Source organism: Cavia porcellus, unplaced genomic scaffold (genome assembly GCF_034190915.1).
Source record: "Cavia porcellus strain 051 isolate PalLab524CR breed Dunkin Hartley unplaced genomic scaffold, mCavPor4.1 scaffold_26, whole genome shotgun sequence".
NCBI lineage: Eukaryota > Metazoa > Chordata > Mammalia > Rodentia > Caviidae > Cavia > Cavia porcellus.
This window is the reverse complement of record NW_026947509.1, coordinates 46560663-46582356: the sequence shown is the minus strand read 5'-3', so window position 1 is coordinate 46582356 and position 21694 is coordinate 46560663. Positions and strand designations below refer to the sequence as shown.

Genomic DNA, 21694 nt, shown 5'->3' with positions numbered 1-21694 from the left:
GCAGGGAAGATTGGATGATAGGAACAGCTATTTTGGAGAAAATGACATCTTAATAGGTAATACTGATTTAGTATCATCTTGTTTTGAAGTCTCATCTAGCTTTTGTCCTTCTGTCTCCAATGGTCTAAATAGGCTGTATCTTATTGGATTTTATTATGTACGATAGTATAAGCAAAAACCTTTTAAAGACAAGGAGATTATACAGAAACCATTGTTCATTTTCTGTTAGTCGATTCTAAATACTCTGTAATGCTGTCATTCTCTTGAATGGTTTTACATTGTTTTGATATACTTAATGCTACAGTATACGAAGTTGTACTCAAGGATTTCAAAGAAAGAAACAATATGGTAACTACTTTTAGGTTAGGATTATCTGGTGGTGAAACACTGTTCTGCTTAAATGGTTATGTTTTGATCTGCGCTGTTTCATTGTTATGCCCTCTTTTATCTCAATCTCCACTCCATTATTTACTTTTTTATCTTTATCCGTTTAATTAAAGGAAAAAAATAGCAGGATATATTATAGTAACCCATTTTGACTTTTCATTACCTTGATTTAAAGCCCTGTATTACTCTCACCATCTGGTTTTTAACTGATGTTCCCCTATTCTGTTTTGCTGGATAGTACCAGGTTCGAAAGTTTAGGCATCAGCTATGAAGATAATGAGATTCATTATGACGCCCATTCTTGTTGACTTTTAGCTACTTTTGAAGACATACAATGTCTCCAATGTTTTGGTTTTGTCGGTTTTATTCTTTACTGTTTTGTTCAATTGTATTATAACTAATGATATAGGCAATTCTATTAGAGATAGCGGGAGACATTATGGTAACCATCGTTGATCACCTGTATTATGTTTTTACATTATCTATTATGTCCACCCTTTTGACTTGACCGATTCTGTTCTGTTATGTCACATTTGGTTTTACTCTCTTCCAAAAAAGTAATAAGAACCATGGGAGCAATGAAACCCAAAATGTGTAATAGTCATGGTACAAAAGAGAGGAAAAGAAAGTGCTCTAAACTATATAACTGCATGTATATTTAAGTGTATAAGATAGAAAATGATATCACAGAGTTTTATTGGATCAATGAACAGAACTGTTTGCAGTATCATTGATGGAATGTCCACTTTACAAGCTTTAATTTTGTGACTTGAACAATTATTTCTAAGATGACAATATGTAATCCATTAACTAGTGATTTCCTACTGTTCATTTTTTTCTGTAAATCTGTATAACTTGTACCCTTTCCCTGCTTTTTTTTTCTTTTCTCCTTAAATAAAATTAAAAAAAAAAAAAAAAAAGCTACAGAGGGACAAATGAGAGAGACTGCAAGTGAACAGATTTTCAAGGAGAGATAACCAGAACATTCCTGTCAACAAACAAAGACACAGATCCTCAGATTCAGAAAATCCAGTGAGCCTAGACCTGTATGCACACAGATAAAACCACCGAACATCAAAGTCAAAGCACAATGGTTAAAAGCCAAAGAGAAACAGCCAATCACCAACAAAGACTGAGAACTAATTTGCCAACAGCAGCCATGGAAGCTAGAGAAGGAGTGAAATAACACCTGCAGGGCCAACTGCGCAAATGAAACAAAAGTATTTGCAAACAAACAAAAACTGTGAGCAGTAGATTCTTATATAAAGAAAATAGATACATAATATTTCTGGAGGAAGAAAAATTAAAATGACACAAAACTAAGACACAACTACAATCTTGAGTAACAACAGTATATAATTTGGGAAGCAATTTTAAGCGTGCCACATTATTACATTATCTGAAAAGCAGAAGATTATTGGCAATCTCTAAAATTTCTTGAAAAGATGTTTTAAAAAATCCTCTGGTGCAATGATGAGGAATCACGGCACAAAAGCCACAGCAGGCTGTTTATATCATTAAAACCTCTAAAAGGTTCACCATCATCACTCTAGAGAGTAACCAGTGCTATAAATAAATGCAAAGCATCTCTTCCAAACTAGCTGTGGGTGAGAGAGAAGCAACATACAATGGAATAAGCAGAAAGAAGGAATGAAAAGAACACTTAGTGAAACCTAGTGAGTTAGAAAGTCTAAGTAAGAGACGTCAGAGTTAAATTCATTTATATATGCAGATAGATAGATAGATAGATAGATAGATAGATAGATAATCACAACTTATGTAGTTGGGCTGGACTAGCTTCTTCATTTAACAGACAAAAGTTATCAGAATGAATAACAAGAAGTCCACATGTGTCCTGTTTTCAAAAGATACTCCAAAAAGTTAAATACAGTGACACCTCTGTTCACAATTGCTTTTATTTGAGAACAGTGTGGTTGGCAAACAGAAGTATTTGGCAAAACTTTGTTTTAGTTTGTGAACTCTGTATGGGAAGATGAACACACCTGCAGCCATCCTTCCCGCACAAACATGGATGTGGCCATGTTTTCCAGAATCATAGAATGGATTGAGTTTTGGACCAAGGTACCACAGTGTATGGGAAGGTCAATGAAAGGACAGGGAGGTGTGAGGAGCAGCTGTAGAATGAACATAGAAAGTTAGCAAGTTGAAAACACTGAGCAGCGTGAATATAGTACGTTACAGAATAGTACATGTAAAATGGTGAACAGGGAAAATTTAGTTTTATATGTATTTTATCACAGTTAAAGCACTTAAAAGGATTGGAAAGGTTATCCCAGACAAATACTTACCATGAAAGAAACAAACTAGTGTTATTAAGTATTGCTTTGTAATGCAGAAATTTAAGTATACATATTTTGATACTTGAAACAAACTACTCCTAGGGATAAAGAAGACCACTTTATGTTGGTAAAAGATTTAACTCACGAGAAAACGTAACATTTCTAAACTGCTATATACGTTATAACATATTCTCAACGTATATGAGATAAAGGCATCTCTGCTGGCTCTCACCACCTGCAGCTGGCTACCAGTATCCTATGACTGACAGCTGACAGTCACACAACTGCCTACAACACTGGTGAGAATGTAAACAAGAACAACCACTGTGGAAATCAGTGTAGAGAGCTCTCAAAACACTAAAACTACAAGTTCCATTTGACCCGGCTATTCTCCTCGTAGATATCTTCCCAAAAGAGTGAAACCATGGGGCTGGGGATTTAGCTCAGCGGCATAAGTGCCTGCCTTGGAAGCAGGCAGTCATGAATTCGATCCCTGGTACTGATAAAAAAAATGAAAAAGACAAAAAAAAAAGAGTGAAACCATATTAAAGTGATAGAGGAATGCCCATGTTTATAGCAACACAATTCACAATAGCTAAATCTTAGAAGCAGTCTATAGGTCCATCAACAGATGAACAAATAAAGAAAATGTGGTATTTACACACAATGGAGTATACTCTGCCATAAAGAAGAACAAACTAATCATCTGTAGGAAAACGGATGTACACTAAGACCATAAAGTCAAGTAAAATAAATCAGACACACAAGCTTAAATATTGCATAGTTTCTCTTATATAAGGAACTCAAAATATAAATTAAGATTAAAGTAAAAGACAATAGGGGAAAAAAGAGATGAAAGAAGGGGAAACAGCTCACAGGAATGGCACTTCTTGATTCTCCTCCAAGCCCACAGCTACCACCAAGCTCATGGGAAGGGCAAATTGGCTTCCTGTTTCTCCTTCCAACCCACAGCTGCCACTGGCTCCTGGGCAGGACTCGTCTGGTTTCTTCTCCATCCCACAGTTACTGCTGGCTCATGGGAAGGGTGAATTGGCTTCCTGTTTCTCCTCCCAGCCCATGGCTGCCACTGGCTCACAGGAAGAGTGCTTCTTGTTACTCCTCCCATCCCACAGTTATTGCTGGCTCACAGGAAGGGTGGATTGGCTTCATATTTCTCCTCCCTGCCCATGGCTGCTGCTCTAATGAAACATTTTTGCAGAACATAGCTTAGTTGCATATTAATGATCTTGCTTATTTGCTTCTCTGAATTGAGTCTACTACCTAAAACTACAGGTGATCTCCATGAGAACACAGCCTCCACCTCCAAGCTCACTGCATGGTGAAGGACTAAACTGTATGCATGGTCCTACAGGTAGACAGATTCCCAAGGCAGGCTGATGTGCACTTGCCTGCCACTATTTCCAGTCACTAATTGGACAGGTCAGTTCTTGACATTAGGAGAAAGAAAATGTGGTACAGAAAAAAAAAAAACTTTCCAATGAAAATATGGAATAACTGCTGAGGATCACTTGAACAATAAATATGGAGGGAAGCTCAGTTCTAGTAAGGACTGGGGTGAAGAAGCACAGAGGAGCAGCTTTCCAACCATCCTTACCTTCCTCCTGGGGCTGGGCTGTGATATTCCGTTCACACTGCACTTTAGCTTTCATAATAAGGACAATCTGCTCCTCTATAGTAACAACGCCATCAGAATCCAGCTGCAAAAATGAACAAAATGCAAATATTCCCATCCTCTTTCTTGCAAAGCCATTATACATACTTTCATTATTTTTATCTTCTAGTACAATTGATGTTGTTTTAATATCAAAATACCAGGAATTGGGGCTGGAGATTTAGCTCAGCGGCATAAGCACTTGCCTTGCAAGCAGGCAGTCGTGAGTTTGATCCCTGGTACCGATAAAAAGGACAAAGACCAAAAAAAAAAAAAAAAAAAAATCAGGAATCATCTACCTTTAATTAAATCACCAACCACGAAAGTATTTCCCTGCTTCTCCTTTCTAATTCAACACAAAACAAGTAAAAATAGATAAAATACACATCATAAGTACGGACACAAACACACACAAGCAAACATATAGATAACAGAAAAAAGTCTGGGCTTCTTGCATTTTTTAATCTTTTCACAAAATACACTGAACTCTTTAGTTAAACCTGAAGACTAGTTTGTTTAGCACACTTCGCTGTAGCTTATGAAAATTCTAGCACTATACTCATGTAAGAAGCAAACTGAAAATGAGTTAAGGAAAAAATCTGTCTCTAGTGTGGCTCAGAGGCACTCAAATGCCATTAGGAATGTGATCACACTGAACTGTCATCCTTCAAACCTATTATTCATCTTTTCCTCTTTGATTCTAACTACATGTGAATTTCCTGTAGGCATTTGCAGTGCTCCAATTACCATTTAGAAACTAAACTTTTCTGAGTCAGATGATGATTGTAGAGTTGCAGAATACATTAGCAGCCACCGGATGATGGAGAGTGAAAAAGAAGAAAGAAGTTATGGCCACAAAAGGATAGGACAAGGGACCCTGTTGCTGGGATGGCTGTGTCTTGGCTGGTGCACCTGCACATGCTATAAAACTGCACAGAACTCATGTGTTTGGTTATTTTGCTCATGAACATGATCTTGAGGGGGGTTCATTTACCTGAAGATGCCTCAAGTTTATCTTTCTTTATAGCAAAGGCAGTCCTGCTCCATTATATACAAATACCACATGTTCTTCATCCATTCATCTATTGATGGACATACAGGCCATTGCCAAGATTTAGCTATTATAAATATGCTGCTATAATCATGGGTATGCATGTATCCCTGTAATATGACTTTAACTCAAGAAGATACCTAGAAAGTAAATAGCTGGGTCATCAAATTATTTCTCTTGTGTGAGAAATCCTAAGCATAAATAAGGAGGGACGTAGAGTGCAAACATTAGAGAGGAGGAAGAACTTTTTCAAGTGGAAAGAGGAGCAAAAGATGGGGAGGAGAAATGGAAGGAAGTGAAAAGGGATTTTTAAAAAAGAATGAAAAGCAGAAATAGAGCTTCTGCAAACGGAGAGGGGATAAGGGTTGGAGGGTGACAAGGGAAGAAAAAGAATTAAGATGTGTTACACACGTGTGTAAACTCACCATGGTGAATGTGCTCATTATGCACTGCCAACATGTAGTAATAAAAAATGCATAGAACCAACACTCACACATGCACACACACACAAATTAGTCTATGCAAACCTGTAGAATCTGGGTTAGGCAGGTGGATTATATCAATGCTGATTTCCTGGCTGTGATAGCACACCACAGTTATGAAAGACATTACCACTGGACCCAACTGACTGAGCGGTATCCAGGATCTCTGTGTTACCTCTTCCACTGTGCACATCTATACTGACCTCAAAATAGAGTTCTTCCATTCTTTATGATAAAGTTTTTAATGAAATGCTTAGTCTAACAAACATGAACCAGGAAAATATCAACCATATGTCTGCTTGCTTGTGAGTTTGTTTGTTTTGAGACAGGGTCTCACTATGTAGTGCAGGCTGGCCTTGAACTTGGTTGTGCAGCCTAGGATGGCCTCAAACTCACAGCAGTCCTCCTGCCTCAGCTTCTCAAGTGCTAAGATTATAGGCATGAACCACCACACCTGGTTTAAACCATACTTTAAATTAAGCACAATATAATCTATTAATTTGAGCTACAGTAAGGTCAAATATATCAAGACTACTTGGTAAAACACTGAGGGCAAAAGAAATCACATATTAGTAGTGACTCTAATAATCTATAGACGTCTGTAAATTTGACAGATTTTGGTAAGTACATGCTATGTTTCTTTATTTAGTTACTACTTCTCTTACAGATCTTGGTAACTTTTCATATTTCTTATATAAGGCTTAGACAATTCTTATGCTTATTTCTAGTTACTGTTAAGCTGCTATTAGTAATAGAGTATTTTACTATGCTAAGTAGCCATTTTATACATAAAGAACCTATGGTACTTTTCTTTTTATATCCTTCCTAATCACATCACCTAAATTATTTTAGTATTAATAGTTTCTAGTCAATTCTAACTAGCTTTCTCATAAAAGTACTACAGGAATCTACAAGTAACAAATCATCAGAATAAACCCCAAAGGAGTCATAAGGTGCCTCTATTACCAAAAAGCTAGAACTGACGTTTCATGCTTTGCAGTGTAGGTAAGATGGGTTTACTTCTGTGATAGTTTGCCTTCCTCCCCCTAAGGTACAGCTGACCTGCAGTTACGCCTTGCTATGGTTTGTGTTTAAAGCAACGCTGGGTCTTAGGGTTTTTCCAGAGGTGGCTGAATCTAGAGTCCATGATTGATTTATAGTGCAATTCTGGGGTTAAGGATGCTGGATGAAGGGCAATTGCTGGATCAATCCATGGATTGGACTGGCACCACCCTAATCCCAGCAGACTGGGTATAACATAAGGGACAGAAAGAGGTATGCCTCACTCTCTCTCTCTTGCTGCTTTGGTGTCTTCTGCCGCCATGAATAATTGCCCCTCTGCCATGTACCACCCTGCCTTGGAGCCAACTGATTACAGACTGAAACCTCTACAAACTGTGAGCTAAATAAACCTTTCTCCTTTTAACTTTGAGTGTTGAATATTTTGTCTCAGCAATGAGAAGAGCAACATAAAACACTCCTCCCCTTCACAATCCAATATAATTGGCAAATGACTTTCCCTATTTGGCTAATAAATGAGAACCCTGCCTTGAATCTTATGTTACTTAAAGCTTCACTTTTAAAAATACCCCATTTTAAGTCCCATAATAATAATATGTAAAGAAATATCCCATTTTAAGTCTTCTATTTTCTCCCTCTTCACTTTCCTGTTAGTTGGGAGTACTGGAATGACTGCTCAGTCTGGGGATGTCAACCTGCATTGTTCTCTCAGCACAGCTTTGGAGCTGCTGAATAACAGACAATGTTTTCTCATTTCCTTTGGTAATAAAGAATCTGCATTACTCTGTGCCTCCAATGCAGATGTCTAGCCTATTTTCCTCTAATATTAACATGATAAATTTGCATTGGTAACTTTATAAAAAATAAAATCAAAATGTTAAGTAACACAAGTAGCGGCCGGGGTCTGTGCTGTGCCCCTTTGTAACTAGTGCCACGCCCCACACACACCTTGGCAACACATCTGCCATCCCAGGGGAAGGAGGGCAAGGAGCAGGGCTGATGTCCATCAGCAAGGAGAAAGACAAACGTGAGCCAAAGCAACTTGGCAAAAACACCATTAACAATAGAACCAACAAAATATAACGTAAATGTGTAGAAACTTGGTGAATTTGTTAACTGTAAATCTGCGAATACAGACTAAGAACATATAGGAAGATTATGACAGCTATAATTATAATTATAACAGCTATAACAAGTTTCTAGGGCATTTCACAGAAAAAAGGTAAATACCAGAACTATCTTGGTTTCCCTAATTTCTGATATAAAGATATGTCCATCTGACAGAAACTGGCTTCATGGGTAACAGGGAGGAGACCAAGGAGAAACTATTCTTTGCTAAATGAATAGAAGAAAGAAAAATACAAAGTGGTTAAGATGTCCTCAGCAATTTAGTCAACTGCTCTGAGAGTAATCAAGGGCTTCTAAAAAATCATCTTCTAAAAGAATACGCCACATACAGTCCCAGTGAGGGCTCAGAAAAGTCACATTTGACAAGACTGTGAAGTATAACTTGGGACAAAGCTTTTGAATAGGTGAGGAGAGCCATAAGAGGAAGCAACTCAAAAATAAGGAGCTTGTGAGGTTGATTTCTTTCCTATAGGAATCATCATCGCTTAGAGATTGCTGTCACTACTGGGAAAAACTGAGAAATAATTCAAAGATTCTGAACATGATGTTGTTTTTAAATGAAGGCATATGTCTTAGTGTATTGGACTTTCCAAGTCCCATCAGAGAAGAAAATCCGGACTGGAAAGGTCCTCAGAGTACCAGCTGAGCTGAATTGCCAGGAGTTATGTGTGTTTGTATCTTTGGTAGGTAAGTTAGCCTGTTTTCTAAGATCTAGATAATCAAAAAGAAAACTTATTTATTTCTTATGTAAAATTGTGCCCAATACACGTTTCACCAGATAACATGAAGAGATTTATTGGCCCATGTATCAGAACCCACAGAGAGGACGGGTTTCCAGACAATGAGAAAAGGAAAACTTCAGACGGGTTTTCCATGTATTCTCCCTTCTCTCTTTTCATTAAGTAATAATGGATAAGGAATGGAAGGACGTGGAAGAGGCAGTCGAGTTATCCATTTACTTTCCACAAAAGGCTGTTGCGAAGATCACAGAAAATAACACATCTAGAAGCCTCATGATCAGTACATACGGTGAACATGGTATAGGAGGAACGAAACGCTCAACTTTCTTTTTTTTTTTTTTTTTTGTCTTTTTGAGACAGGGTCTCGCTGTGCAGTTCAGGCTGGCCTTGAGCTCACTTTGTAGCCTTGGCTGGTCTTGAACTTGCAATGATCATCCTGCCTCAGCCTCCCAAGTGCTGGGATTACAGGCGTGAGCCACCACGCCCAGCTCTACTCCCAACTTTCTGGATGTCAGATATGCTGAATTCATGTCCCTCAAAATTGAAGACTGAATTTCAAGGAACAACAGAGGTTAAGAATCGGAAAGATTTATCAAGAGAGCTCCTGAGAGACAGGAGGTTGTCAAAAGTGGGTGGCCACAGAGGTCACTTCTCTAAGAATGTTACATAAAGCAAAATCAGGAGGTGGGGACAAAACCACAAGGTGGGTACAACATGGGCCAAACTATTATCAGCGAAGAAGGTCACATATATAACCACTTAGTTAATAGGGGAGCGGGTCACCTAGCAACAGTACAGGGAAAAAACAAAGTCATTTTTAGGAAGGGCTGAGTCTCGATGCTCTGGTCACCCACAAGGGACTCATATCTATCTGGACTTCCGTGGGCCAGGTGATACCAGCTGTAGTTTGATCTCAAGTTATTGCTTATCCCTCCTCCGGAAGGCACACAGGCCTGGTCATTCTGGATTTATCTTGAGGCCTGGCTCTCCGACGATGTACCTCCAGCCCCAGGTGTGATACGTTCTCATCTTCCTCCCTGACATCCTCGAGGGCCCAGCCCTGTCTGACTTCCTGTTAATTTCTACCTAACTCAGCTGCCTGTAATAAACACTGTATAAAAGTGGCCTGTTGTTACTGCTATCATCATCAAATCTGCATTTTTATCACAAACGTATTTAATCAAAACACAGTGGAGGTGCAAGAGGGAGAAAAAGTAGTGAATGTGACAAACCTTTGGCAGAATTTCTCTCCCCTGGGTGAGGATGTTCCATCCACACTGCACAGACATGCGAGCCAGTGACAGAAAAACACAGCAGGAAAACCTTCCCCGACTGCAGGAAAGGAGATGAAGGTTTGCAGCAGAAGCCGAGAGCTCATTTTTGCATGGTTAGCTGTCCATCTCCTCTGGAGGGGAAGCTCCCTGAGGGCCGGTCTGTAGCTTGGCCACTCTGAGAGTCTGCACAAGAATATACTAATGTGTCTTTATTGAATTGAAAGGGACTGAAGCATTTTAATTGGAGAGCCCTTATTTAAAAAAAAAAAAAAAAAAAAAGGCTCTACTGGTCATTTCCCTTGTTTTACCTTGACTGTGCTGGTTTGGCAGTGAGGGATGTCGAGCATATTTACCCTTTAAATATTTATTGAGACAATGTAGGCAAGACACTACAGGCAGTACGTTAGAAGATAGGAATAAAAGATAGTCACAGATCCATCCCATACGTAGGCCAGGAAATGCAATACAAGCAGCAGGATCTTGTAACAGTTTCTGTGAGTGATTAGAAAAAGGAAAAGAAAAAACCCAGCTAGCCAGGTGTGATTGTACACACCATAATCCCAGCACTCCAGGGAGCCCAGGGTGTAGGATCAAAATGCCAGCCCAGCCTGAAGGACTGAGCAAGACCCCGTCTCAGAACAAAAATAAAAACCAAAACAGGTATGAGGATGTAGTTCAGTGCAAAGACCCCAGATTCAGTCAACATTCTCCACAAATGAAATGTCATTAGTTATATACAACTGCAACGGTGGGAAAGAGAGGCAACTGCCCATAAGACTGTTATTAAAAGACATTTTTGAGGTTGCAGGAAATCCTCCATGAGTCTACTCGAGCTTTCTTGCAGCTTTTAGAGAACCCTAAACTTCATCAACTAATGTGAAAATTGTACTTAAGTTTTGCTTACACGATCACCAAAAGCTTAGAAATAATGTTAAGAGACTCTACTCATCTAGAAAACAAGACACCAGGAAGCACAGAGAGAGGTTTCGTTTTGGCATTCATTACATACATGGGCGCTTTCCTGAAAGTGTTTTTCCCAGCAGAGTAGGCAGGATATGCAAGCTTAGACACAGCTCCTGCCCACCAAGCTCCTTCAAATTCATTTTTAAACAAACTTTCCTCTCAGAGGAAAAAAAAAGCATTTATTTTAAATAGTAAAAAGACCTTTGTCTCTAAAAGACTGAGCCGGCATCATCGTATAACAAAGTGATACATATCAACTATTCTCATATAGGAAATTTCAGCAAATTTACAACTGGATGTAAATGATCTCACAAAAGGAAGACAAAAGCTTACCCTTGGGAAAGTTGCACACTGAGGTCTATGCCAGTGTTGTCGCCTACATAGTGGGCTAGAAAGTACTAAGAGACTTTTTTAATTGAATATTATTATTTGCATTCAAATTGTATCTTATTACTTACGTGCTAATTCAAGTAGGAATATACAGTAGCCTTTCTATGTATGATCATGCAAATACTTAGCAATAGTTACTGAATATTTTCTGGGTATCAAACACTACAATAAAATGATTAAGATCAGTTTTTGCCCTCAGGTACCTCCATATCTGTGACACATACACAATATAACTATTATAACCTGTTTTTTAAAGAAGTAACATATCGTGACATTAAAAGTAAAAATCAAGCATTTTGCAATGCAAAACTTCTACATTAGCCTAACATTTAACAATTTAACAAAATTAGCAATGGTGTTACATCTATTAAAAAAAACTAGAGTCCACATTAGTTTAGTGATAAGCATCTAGAAGCAATCTCACCAAAACAAAAACTGTACAATCTCCACAATAACTGCACCATTCAGTATCATACTGGGAGTCCCAGCTAATGCAATGTAAGACAAATGGTTAAAAAATATATATAACAATTTCAGATATTGGAAACAATTGTTACTGCTCAGTGATAAACCTTGTAGTTATAAATCACTTGATAAAAGTAATATTTTCCATTCCAGCAATCACCAATCAGCAAGAGATTAGTTGTTCCCAGTCTTCCCCAGGAGCAGAAGCAACAGAGTGGGTCATGCCACCCCCCCCCCTCCAACCATCACCAGGACAAAAGAGGGAAAAGGTAAGCACCATTCAACTGCTGCACATAACAGAAATTACGTAAGAAGGTCTTGAGACTTTCTTATGGTCCACGCACCAGTGCAATGAGCTTGGCATTACCCAAAAAAGAAACCCTGTGTTTTTGAAATGTCAATAACAGCTAGAATGCAGGAAACATGGCATCTAGAAACAGTTCTGATACCCAAATCCTAATTTTTACTGTTTTGTATAGTTCTTTAACCCTAGAGAGATATGATTTTCTTTGAGAGCCTATAAAATTCCATCAGCCCAGGGAAGAGCTACTGTGTGGGAGACTTAGCCAATATGTGTTGATTACTAAAACAAAAGAACTTGGGAAACATCAAACTGCCCAAGAGACTTGTGTGACCAGCAAGCAGGTGCCACCTCTCTGTGCAGCCCTGTGATGCCGTCACAGGAGTGCCAGGTGGTTTGTCAGGTGGTCCTCTTCCCTTGAAAACCTGTAAGGACTTAAGGGGAAAAAAAAACCTGATTGCGCCTTTAAAACACTTTGAGCAACTCTTTTAATTCCATTATATTCTCATTAAGAGCATAAGTCATCATCAGGGATTCTCTATACATATGTCTTGGTTACTTTTCTCTCATTGCTGAGACAAAATACCTGATGCCCAAAATGAAAGAAAAAAAGGTTTAGTTAGCTTACAGTTCTTGGAGGTTTCAATTTATACTCAGCTGGCTCCAAGGAGGCAGGGTGGCGTGGCTTAGGGGAAGTGGTTCATGGCAGTGGCTGGCACCAGAGGTGAAAAACAAAAAAGGGCAAAAGGGGGAAGCAAGTTGCTTTCTTTCAGTTATACGTATGTCAGCTACCTGCCCCTGGGTGGGTGCAGTATTCACACCACCAAGCCCAATGCTAGACAAAGAGCCAATCACAAACACTGGACTCAGCTGCCTTCAAAAGGCCTGCCCACCCCCCACGACCACATGAGGCTTTGGAGGGGACATCGAGATGCAAACTATAACACTCCACCCCTGGCCCCCCAAAGACTCATGCAAATCCTTTATGGGAAAGGCATTTGCCCCATCTCCAAGGTTGCCAAAGTCCTAATTGCTGAAAAGTCCAAGTCCCAAGTCTCCTCCAAGATCTAAGGCAAACTCTTAGCTATAACCCCCTGGGCAAATGAAAACAAAGTTAAACACTTCCAACATTCAATGGCACAAGATAAACATTACCATTCCAAAAGGTACACATAGGGTAATACAAAAGAATGGGATCAAAGCAAGTCCAAAATCCAGCAGGGTAAACATTAAGTCCTGGAGTTCCACATTCAGCATGTGAAGCAATCCTGTTTGAGCTCCAGAAGGCTTGGTGACTCCACCCCAATCATATTTCCAGTGGCTGTAGCTCCCACAGCTTCTCTCTTAGGCTGACTTTGCTTCCTCCTGGAAGCTTTCCTTAGATGATCCACACTCCTGGCTTTTCCAAACTTCTAGAGTTTCCACAGTACCTCTGGCTTCACACTCACAGGTTCACATACTGCCCTCTCAGGAGTGCACTGCCTGGCCTCCCAGCCTTCACTTGTGCATTTTGTGTGCACCTAAAATCAGTGCCATGTGGATGATGCCAAGGTCTGCGGTCAGGTGGAGCAGTAGGCAGGCTTTCATCCCACTGGCTTCTTGTGTCTTAGCTGTAGGGGTCCAGTACCTGGATTGCTGAGTGCTCTGAACCTGATTATGAGGAATAGCTTCTCTATGCCACCACCATTCTGGAATGTGGTGCTCTGTGGCTCTCTCCTCAAAACAAAGTCTTTCTCTTCTGCGCTTTTGAGGCTGCAAAGGGTAGAGACCCATAGCTTCCCATGACGCCCTCAGGCTATCTTCTGTATTCTTCTGTTCCTTCTCAGCAATTGAGATCTCAGCTCTATCTTTGCAGTCCATGGCTTTATTGGAGTTTTTTTCCTGGCCAAACTCACAATATTTTAAATCACTCTGCTGTTCTCTTTGCTCTTGATTCACAACATAAGTCTGGCTAAAAGCCCCAAACAATAGCTATGTCACTACCTCAACATTTGACTGCCTTGAAATTTCTTCTGCCAGATTAATTAGTCCACCACCCTTAATCTCTCAGGCAAAGTCTCTGGACATGAGCAAAATGCGGACAAACTTTCTGCCACACCATAGCACACATCATCTGGAGTCCAACAACCAACGCAGTCCTTCCTTCCAGCAGAAACCTCCCAAGCCTGGTCCTTACCAGGAGGTTTTCTATCAGCCGTCTGGTTTCCTAGGCTCTGACTAGAATCTCCCATACAAAACAGCTTAAGATGATTCAGTGCAAATCTTTCAGACAACATCTCCAGACCTTTCCAAACTCTTCCCACAAGCCATTCCCAAAGGCTCTTGAACCACATGGTCAGGTACAGTCACAGCAATGACCCCACTCCTCTGGTAACAAATTCTGTCTTGATTACTTTTCTCTCATTGCTAGGATAAAACACTCGACACCCAAAATGAAAGAAGGAAAGGTTTATTTAGCTTAAAGTGTTTTGGAGATATCAGTCCATGCTCAGCTGGCTCCAAGGCAGGGTGGCATGGCACAGGGGCAACACTTCAAGGCGGCAACAGGTACCAAGGGTGACTAGAGCAAGAAAGGGCAAAAGGGGGAAGCAAGTCACTTTCCTTCTGTTATACTGTGTGCCAGCTACCTGCCCCGGGGTGGGTGTAGCACACACACCACCAATCCCAGTGCTGGACAAAGAGCCAATCACAAATGCTAGACTCAGTCATCTCCAAAAGGCCTGCCCAGCCCCCTGCCATGACCTCCTGAGGCTTTGGGGAAAAATCTAGACACAAACCATAACAACACTGATAAACGTTTAAGACACTGAAGAAGTTTTAAGACCTTTTCTTTGGACCCACTCAGCTCTATAATCAGCTACCAAAATAGAACTTATCAAACCTGCCACAACCCACTTTCCCTTCAGCTGAATGTCCCTGCTAACTATCTCTTGATTTGTCTTCTTCTTTTCATCTCCATTTCTGTGAGGTCACCCTACCATGATTATCAGGGCGGCTGCAAGTACACCCTGATTAATCGCCCTGTCTTCAGAATGAAAGAGGAGAGGCAACGCGGCAGCCTCCCTCTGACTTCCTGGGAGCAGCCGGGGACCAGTGCTGGAGCTATAGCCTCAGAGGCTGAGGCTCCAGTGTGCCTGTCTCCCCTTCAACTGGAGCCAAGGGAGGCCTGGAGGTCCAGGAGGCTGGAGGGAATTCTCTTCACCAGGACATAGAGACTGTTCAGTCACCAAAGTTTCCACTGTTGGTTTGGATAATGCAGGGGAAACTACCATTCTTTACTGAAGCTGTACATACATCCCCTACAGTAGGAAGTAATGTAGGAGAACTAGTGATTAACAAAGAATACACAGTTCCCGATGCAGGCTATTGGTAGCCCAGAATCTCTTCGCTCTTCCTGGAACACTTACTACACTAATACAGTTTGTAATAGTTGCCGTGGACAGTTCAGACAGACAGAGGATTTCCGTAACGAGAGAAGAACTCTGCCAATGTTAGTGCATGAGGTTATGCCAGGGGCGTGAATGGATGATGACATGACTTAATATGAATGATCTCTGCGGACCTCTTCTCACAAGTTTTGGATAAACAAAGTGCTGGATTTTACCTGAAAACTGCAGAAATTGACGGTTTAGATATACTATAGTAAATAAAGTTTTCCTAAAGCAAACAGATTAAAACCACTTACTTGAAAGCAAGGATAAAGTTTCACCATCCAATTTGCCTTCTCATTCATCCCTTCCAAAGTGTGTTATTAAAGCTGTGATTGATACTTTTCTCATAATACATCCTCCTGGGACCCTGTGGGGCCTGAGGGATGCACAGAGGGAGTGGAGGGCATTCCCCTCTTTAAAGAGCTTTGTGGTCAGTTTAACCCTCCCTGGTTGAATGTTATTCTTCTTGTTCCCTTAAGTCAGCACACAAATCAGCACATACTGTTCCCAATATTTTGAAATGTAACGTTTAGTACAAAAAGTATATTGCTTAAGGCTGTGTATGTTTAAGCTAATGGCTTGGATTTCTGTTCTAAGAAAAGCAACGCGAAAAATTAATATTCTTAGTTATTACCATAATAAGATACGAATTGGCACAGGTGTAAGGTGCTAGTCTGTACTTTTTCCCTCTGTTATCTGTATTGCCCCCTCCAACCTCCTAAATCACTGAGCTGCAACGTGGTGACTCTCTTCCGATTTGAGCTCACCCTATTTTTAAGCATCCACTACTGATATTATGGGTTAATACATGACACACGATTATTTGATTTTTTAGCAAAAATATAAGTCTACATGAAGCACCCTGGGCACGTTACACCCCTATTTCCTAGCAATTTTAACTCACGTGGTTACAACCATGACACACTGATTTTTTTTTAAGTTGTACTTTTAGAATGATTAAAATTTAACCTAATCATTTTTAAAGCCAAACACATCTTCGCATAGGGGTCCCTATCAGTGCCTAAATCAAGGCTGTGACTTGGTCTCAGTCCAAGAGGTCTAAAGCACCAAGAGCTGGACCTCGAGCAGCGGTCACGGCGCGCCCCCCAGCGGCCGGCAGAGTGATCACCCGGCCCCGCGGAAACGCGCAGCTTTCAAACTCAGGACACAACCCCCACGCTGCCCTTCCAGCTCACTGCAAATCCTGACTGCGAATCCTACATTTAATTTCAGTCCAAAAGAATAAAAGTGCAGATAAAGGCATCTCGCACCTTCCTGGGAGGTGAAAAGTCACGGGAGAGGACAGACAGCCGCTCCTCCCCGGAACGCGGGTCTCCCCCTCTGCTCTCCCAGCTTTGGGGTCCGCGACACCCCATTACCCTCTCGGAGCCTGGGCCCAGGGCGCCGGGGTTCTCGGCTTTCAACGCGGTGATGAACCGCAGGCAGAGGAAAGGAGAAACCCGAGTGCCGAGCGGGAGCAAAGTTCTCACTCTGTGCATGGGTGGCCCTGCTAGCGAAGGTGCGGTCCCGGGTCCGCCGGCCAGCAGCGCGGGGTGCAAGAGTCTCAGGGTGCGGGGCGTCTCAGGGTGCGGGGTGTCAGGGTACTGAGTGTCTCCGGGTGCCGGTGTCTCGAGGTGCGGGGTATCTCGGAGTACGGTGAATCTCGGGGTGTGGGGTGTCTCCGGGTGCGGAAGTCTCGGGGTGCGCGGTGCCTAGGGATTAGGGTGCGGGGAGTCTCGGGTCGCGGGGCGCAGGGCGTCTGGAGGCGCGGACTCCAACTCACCTGGGCTCCAGCGAGCATGCAGCCGCGGAGGAGCAGCCAGCTCCACAAGCAGGACGCGGCGCGCGGCCCGCCCATGCCCGGCTGCGGGATGGAGAGCGCGGGAGCGGGGGGCGCGCGGTGCTGCGGCCGGAAGGGGGCGCGGGAAGGGGCGGCCCTGCTCCAAGCCGCTGCCGCCGCGCCGCGGCCGGTCCCGCTCCCCCGGGGCCCCGTGCGCTCGCCCCGGCGCTCGGCGCAGCCCCGTCCGGGCTCCCAGCCGCGCGGAGAAGCAGGAGGTGCACGAGCCGGGGACGCGCGCTGCGCAGAGTCGCCGCCGTCCCAGGGACACTGCGGCCGGCCTGGGAAGGTTCGCCTCCGGCGTTGTCCGGGCCCTCTCGGGTCCGCCGCGTCCGTCCGCTGTGACCGCGGGCGCCGGGATCGGTCGTGCGCGCTGGAAGGCGCGTTCCTGGCGGTCACTCCGACCCGCCGCGCCCCGCGCGCACTGTGCTTGCCGGGGCGCCCTGGTAAACCGCTGAGTAGTCAGTGTTTAAAAATTGAAATGTTAAAAAGTATTCTCGTATTGAATGCTTATTATATTTAAAAAGTGGGCTCCTTATAGTCTCGTTGAAATAGGTCCCTATAGTGTAGCCTGCTTTGGCAGTATTTTTCAGAAACTTCGCAAAAATTACATCTCATTATAGCGTTCACTTTTAGTGTATTAGATTCACTATACATGTATACATGTGTTAGGTAGTTGTGTTACATCTTTCTTTCCTTTATTTCTGTATTTTTAATTTTATTTTAAAGACGGTAAAATTAAACGTAACAAAACAGATCAGAAGAAAACAATGTAAGAGACACAGATTTCAAAGCAAGACAACAGATCTTCAGTATCACACTGTCCCTTGTTTTCTTCCAAATAGTTGTCCATATCTTCACATGCAGAGAATTCATACAAAACAAAATAGTATAAAACTGATCAGAACAGGAGGCATTTTAGGTTGAAGGCATTTTAGGTCTTCAAGACCAGACAATAAGGAAGTCAACAGTGGCTGCCATAGTGTCTCTCATTCTCTTCAAAATAGCTGTCCATACCTTCACATATGTTGAAATTAAAACAAAACAGACCAAAATCACTCTGAACAAAAAACAATAGTATTGCTGGATTTTACATCATGGTGCTGTGGAATCAGCACTGGGTGCCTTAGTGTCTCTTTTTCTTCAAAGTAACTGTTCATTTCACCGTGCGTTATATAACTGATTCTCATAAACTGTTCAAGAGAAGTTCTACGTATGCATGAGTCCCTACATGTATACCTATCCTTTCTGTATTAGAGGGAAAAACAAGACAAAACAAATTCCTAGAAAAACACGAAACAAAAAAGACATATAAAACCACAATACAAGATGATCTACAATGGTTACTATGATGTCTCTTGTTATTGTCAACAGAATTATCTATATCATCAGGCATAGTATAATTGAACATAGCAGTACATAACAATATTAACAAAAAACAAAACATTGGAGACACTATTAGACCTCAAAAGCAGGTAATAGTCAAACCAGACTTGGTATCCTAGTGAATCTTATAGTCTTCAGAGTATTTGCCTATACTCTCACACTTGATACTATCATACATAATAGATTCGAATAAAATCAGTCAAGACAAAATAGCAATCTAACAAGCCAGATTCAAATAATATCAGTTATAATAAGACAGTATAAGTAATACAGGGCTTCAGATTAAGTAAATCTAGTACAAGTAGACAAACTGGAACAGAATAAAATCAAACTAAACAGAGCGATGAGAATAATGTGGATTTTAAATCCTGATACACCATTAACAATGGCCTCTGCCTTCCTTTTTTAGACAGTTCCTCCCCTTTCACTTTCACGGGGTGCATTGTACATTGTGGGTCCCACTAACTTTCTGTATTTTTATTCTGCTGTTCTTGCCTCTTCAGGGAACAAATGAAGAAATGAAGCTCCTGTAGCCCGGGTTTAAATTCCAGCTCCTCCGCTTCCTACTTGTATAATCCTAGCTCTTTTTGTCTTAATACTCTCACTTGTAAAATCAGGAAAGCGGAGTCCCTGGGCCTGAGTTCTAGATGCTTTTAACAAAATACCATAAACTGGGTGGCTCATAAACTGACAAAACTTGTTTATTACAGTTCCGAGAAGTCCAAGGCCAGGTCAGGACAGGCGCCCCGCTGGGGAGGGCCAACTTCCACACTCACTGCTTCTACCCTGGACTTCACAAGGTAGCAGGGCTGAGCGAGCTTGCTGGGGTCCCCCACTTACGAGATCTCCTTCATGACCAAAGCACCTCCCAAACGCCCACCTCTTACCATCACCTTAGAGGTTAGAATTGCAACTTAAGAAATATAAACACACAGTTCATTGTTTTATTCTCTCTCTCTCTCTCTCTCCCTCTATCTCTCTCTCTATCTCTCTCTCCCTCCCCCTCCTCTCCCCTCCACCTTCCTGGAGACATTAGGAAGCAGGTAGGACAAAGCTCACACAGGTGAAATGCTCAGAAGTGTGAGCTGGTAGGGTTCGGACTGCTCACTCCTCCTGCTACTGCTGCTGGAGATGATGACAGTGACAATGTCAATGTCAATGCAGATGAGGACTTGGACCTCTGGCTGTCATCTCTGAAGGAGTGAAGGTCCGAAGGCTTCCTGTCCCTGTAGAAAAGCGTTGTTTCTCTTATTAAAACTGTTTCTGACATAAATGCTGAAATGTTTTTCCAACTTGATTTTTTACCTAATGTTTAATATCATTGTCAGTGGTTTATAAAAATAATCTTTATATATCTAAGCTGATCAATCTTTTTCATGGTTTCTTCTTATCAGTTGTTGGCAAGTTCCCTGGGAGTATCAGACCATTAGATTTGGCCTCTCCTCCGGGTCCTCAGGGTTTTCTTGGTGGGAAAGAAGGCAGCTAAGGCAGGGAAAGTCCTGACCATTTAAGGGGGATTGTTATGGCTAGTATCTAGATGACCCCAGAAGCCTCATGTGCTCACAGAGGGTGCTTTTTGGAGGTGGCCGGTCTGGGTGTGTGATGCTGGGCATTTGGTGCTCGCAGCACACAGGAAGGACCCGAAGGGAGAACTGGAGCTGGCGGAGAGAGTGAAGAGAAAGAGCTCCATGCAGGAAGAGGAGGGCCATCTCCACTCTCTCCTGCCTCCTGCCTCCTGGCAAGAGAAAGGAAGGTGGAATCCACAGAGACACAGTGAAAGCGGGCGACTCCAGAGGCCTCCGAGGAGAAATGCCTCAGTGGACAGAGCACAGGATGCTGTGTGCTGTGACAGCTGATGGCCCAGTCTCAGAGACTGCAGTGTGCCCTGCAGAGGGGGCTTGGGCAGACACTATTTTGGGGAGGAGACGTCTGAACTCAAGACTCAGAAAGCTGTAGATTGGCTTCATCTGAGGGCTCCCAATGCTAAGAACTCACAGTGAATGGGTGAGGCGCAACCACAATAGACTTGATCCAAGGCCAGGGAACTGCAGTCAGGCAGGCAGAAGACACCCAGAGTTTTATAAATTAAATGTCTCAGGTCCCAATCCCACAACCAGAGCCCAGGATCAGACTGAACTTCTGTGGACTCAAAAGCACCAGAACTGGCACCTGGCCCTCACCCAGTAGTGGGCTGGCTGGGATCTTCTAGCAAGGATCTGGGCTCCGGCCGCTTCCTCTGCCTCCAGAGAGAGAAGAGCCATGCCCTGACCTGGACACTTGCACAAAACTATAGACCCCAGATGATAACTGTGGACTTGAAATCATAGGTGAGCTCTTTCTTCCATCACTTGTGGGGTTTTGGCTGCTGTTGTTGATTCGGTTTTTGTTGTTGTGGTTGTTGTATTCCTGTGAAAGTTGTTTTCAGGTTTTTGTTTTGTTTTGTTCTTGATTTTGTTTTTTCCTTCTTTCCCTCCTGTCTTCTCTTTCACTCATTTTTCTTTTGTTTCCTCTTATCCTATTAAATTTTCTCTCCTGAGGGTAAAATCACTCTATCGGGTGGATATTTACTGGATATAAATTTAGGATTTATCTTAGATTTTGTTTTGGAACTATAAATCTTGCACCTGTGGTTAAAGGCAGCAAATTAGTAGTTACCAGAGTTTGTCATCTTCCAGTCTGTGCTTAAGACTGCTGTTATTACTGATTGTACTATGTAAAGGAGATGCATAGCTGTTTTTCTTCGTATGCCAATACCTGGATTGTCTGGGGGTCCTAAAAAATACGATAGTCCAGTACCAAAGAAATGGGTGCTGGGACAAAATCCTTTCTGGCACATGTGCTAATTATCAGAGTTCCTAGTAAACATA

The 21694-nt window shown here is 42.1% G+C and overlaps 1 protein-coding gene across 1 annotated transcript in view; it reads right to left on the bottom strand.

The window, feature by feature from the left end:
• Pth2r (parathyroid hormone 2 receptor) overlaps window positions 1-17531 on the bottom strand; it is a 92024-nt gene extending 74493 nt beyond the window's left edge. The window contains exons 1-2 of the mRNA XM_063237386.1: window positions 17388-17531; window positions 4303-4405 (exon numbers count right to left, since the gene is read on the bottom strand). Coding sequence (XP_063093456.1) covers window positions 4303-4405; window positions 17388-17462 — 178 coding nt within the window. The 5' untranslated portion in view covers window positions 17463-17531. The remainder of the gene's footprint in view (window positions 1-4302; window positions 4406-17387) is intronic.
• Between the last annotated feature and the right edge of the window lie 4163 nt (window positions 17532-21694).